Source organism: Mastomys coucha, unplaced genomic scaffold (assembly GCF_008632895.1).
Source record: "Mastomys coucha isolate ucsf_1 unplaced genomic scaffold, UCSF_Mcou_1 pScaffold21, whole genome shotgun sequence".
Lineage (NCBI taxonomy): Eukaryota > Metazoa > Chordata > Mammalia > Rodentia > Muridae > Mastomys > Mastomys coucha.
The window spans coordinates 168,453,773-168,456,707 of NW_022196904.1; the positions used below are offsets into that span (position 1 = coordinate 168,453,773).

At 40.3% G+C, this 2,935-nt stretch overlaps 1 protein-coding gene across 1 annotated transcript in view; it reads left to right on the forward strand.

Moving 5' to 3' along the window:
- Kif11 (kinesin family member 11) overlaps window positions 1-2,935 on the forward strand; it is a 38,996-nt gene that overhangs the window by 14,521 nt on the left and 21,540 nt on the right. Inside the window, exon 9 of the mRNA XM_031390193.1 lies at window positions 1,202-1,297. Coding sequence (XP_031246053.1) covers window positions 1,202-1,297 — 96 coding nt within the window. The remainder of the gene's footprint in view (window positions 1-1,201; window positions 1,298-2,935) is intronic.

The following is a 2,935-nucleotide window of genomic DNA, read 5'->3' on the forward strand; positions in this document are numbered from 1 at the left end:
GACCAGGCTGGCCTTGAACTCAGAAATCCTCCTGTCTCTGCCTCTCAAGTGCTAGGATTAAAGGCATGCACCACCACCGCCTGGCCTGAGTCATCTCTTTAGTCCCTACTTAATTCTTTTTTTATGAGTGCATAATTAATATTGTGGATATAAGTATTGTGTAATAACACTGTTTCTGGAATCTCATGAACAAATGTCTACTCACCTCAGAGTACACATGCCAGACCAAAGTAAAGACATCACCAGAGTTCAACTTGGTGAACTAATGGGTTTTATTGGGGCTACTTAAAGTAACATGAATGAGAGACTACTATACGATCAGAAATTACTCAAAGACATCTGCATCACCAAAAGCTTCCCCATCCTCAGTGTGCATTTGCTCATGACAGCTTAACTTGCACACAGCTCACCAGGCTGACAAATGTCTCTTCCAAGTGGGAGGGCTGTTAGCTCTGCTGGTCTGAGAGTCTCTCTGGGAGGAGCCACTGTGTCTAGTTCAGGGACTTTCTGGTCTGAGGGGATCCCTCAGTAGTCCTTACTACTTATAATGTACTTAGAGAGGGAGGGGCCTAGTATATCTGTTTCAGGAACTTGCATTCTTTTATTTCCTGAGCTTCTCTGCAATATGGAATGTAGTAAAACTACACTTTAGAACATCATCCTTAATGAATTTCCTTCCAAGATGAAAGATTTTATGTTTGAGAAAACTGTTACATAAAGACATTTTGTTTATTCATCAGCTGGATGAATTCATTGAGTTTAAGACCTGTGTAGAAGGCTTGAGCCATGGCTCTGTTGGTAAAGTCTTGTCATACAAGCATGAGGAGACCCGAATTCAGATTCCCAGTTTTCACGTCAAAGCTAAGTTTAGTAATGCAGTTCTGTCTTTGGGAGGAGACATTCAGATCTTTGGAGCTCACTGGCTAGCCAATCTAGCTAGGTTGGCATGCTTCAGGTTCCTTGAGAGGCACCACCTCAAAAGCATAAGATGGAGAGTGATAAAAGATGTTCTACCTTGTCTCGATGGCTTTCACACTTACGCACACATACAGCACACACAAGGATAAAACAGTGTACAAATAGATCACACTAAACACAGATAGAAATTATGACTGTAAATTATGTAGTACATTTTAAATAAGAATATCTTTATTTTCATCCTCATGCCCTCAGTAATTATTAACCTTCCCTTTCATAACAGGAAACTCTGAGTACATTGGAATACGCTCACAGAGCAAAGAACATAATGAATAAGCCTGAAGTTAATCAAAAACTCACCAAAAAAGCTCTTATTAAGGTAATTAGGATTTTGGTTGGTTGGTTGATTGGTTTTGAGTTTTTGACAGGGTTTCTCTGTGTAGCCCTGGCTGTGCTGGAACTTGCTCTGTAGATCAGGCTGGCCTCGAACCAAGAGATCTACCTGCCTCTGCCTCCGTAATGCTGGGGGTTAAAGACGTGTGCCACCCCTGCCTGACAGTAATTTTAAGTTTTTATGGAGTAATGTAACCATGTTTGGCATGCCTGAAATAAGGAATAACAACAGATCACTGCATTTACTTGTTTTGTTTCATTTTATTTTGTTTTTGGTTTGATTTTTTTGGGACAACATTTCTCTGTGTAGTCCTGGCTGTCCTAGAACTTGTTTTGTAGACCAGGCTAGCCTGGAACTCAGAGATCCACCTATTTCTGCCTCCTGAGTGCTGGGATTACAGATCAACGCCACCACACCAGGCTGGGAATAACAAGAGATCACTGTTAGTGACATAAAGTAATGCCTGACATGTTAGAATGTTTTCCTACCACTGATTTGCTGACATTCCTAGCTGTTTAATGCAGTTGACACCCTTAGTAGCATTTGTGTTTACAATTATAATTTCAGTTTGCTTCATTGCTTTACACGATATGAAATTTACCCCTTGTTAGCACTTTTCTCAATAGTTTTTGGTTTTTTGAGACAGGATTTTTCTGTGTAGCCCCGGTTGTCCTGAAACTCACTCTGTAGATCAGGCTGGCCTCGAACTCAGAAATCCGCCTGCCCCTGCCTCCCAAGTGCTGGGATTAAAGGCGTGTGCCACCACTGCCCAGCTTCAGTAGTTTTAAAAATACATTAATGTAGTTTACCAACATCTATACAGATCCACCTTTAGAAAAAAAGTTAAAATGTAGTTTCCCCTTTTTGTAATGAAGTGGCCACTGATATGTCTCCCCACCTCTACTCTGTTTTGTTCTTGAGCAGAGTCTTTTGTAGCCCAAGCTGGCCTGGCATCTGTTTCTTTATGCTCCTGTGCAGTATCTTTTGTTGTGGGATTATAGGCATGAACCACCATGCCTAGCTTATCAATATGCTTTTTATAAATAGTTTGCCTTTTTTAAAAAAGATTTATTTATTTTATTTATATGAGTACACTGTTGCTGTCTTCAGATACACCAGAAGAAGTCATTGGATCCTATTGCAGATGGTTATGAGCCACCATCTGGTTGCTGGGTATTGAACTCAGGACCTTCAGAAGAGCAGTCAGTGCTTTTACCCGGTGAGCCATCTCACCAGCTCTTCACACAGGCTTTTGCAGAGCAAAAGCTTTTTAATTTTTGTGTTGTCTAGTATATCAAAATTTCCAAATTTATGTGGGCCTATTTCTAGACTCTGTTCTATTCCATTCATTTATTCATTTCTTCTTCCACCAATACTACTTAGTTTTAATAACTGTAATTGTTACTAAACAACTTAAAAGTTGTCCTGGTTAGTTTTTTGCCAGCATGACACAAGCTATAGTCATTTAGGAACAGGGAACCTCTATTAATAATATATGCCCAAACCAAATTGACTTACAGGCAAGCTTGTGGGCTATTTTTGTTTTTGTTTTTGCTTTTCGAGACAGGGTTTTTCTGTATATCCCTGGCTGTCCTGGAACTCACTCTGTAGACCAGGCTGGCC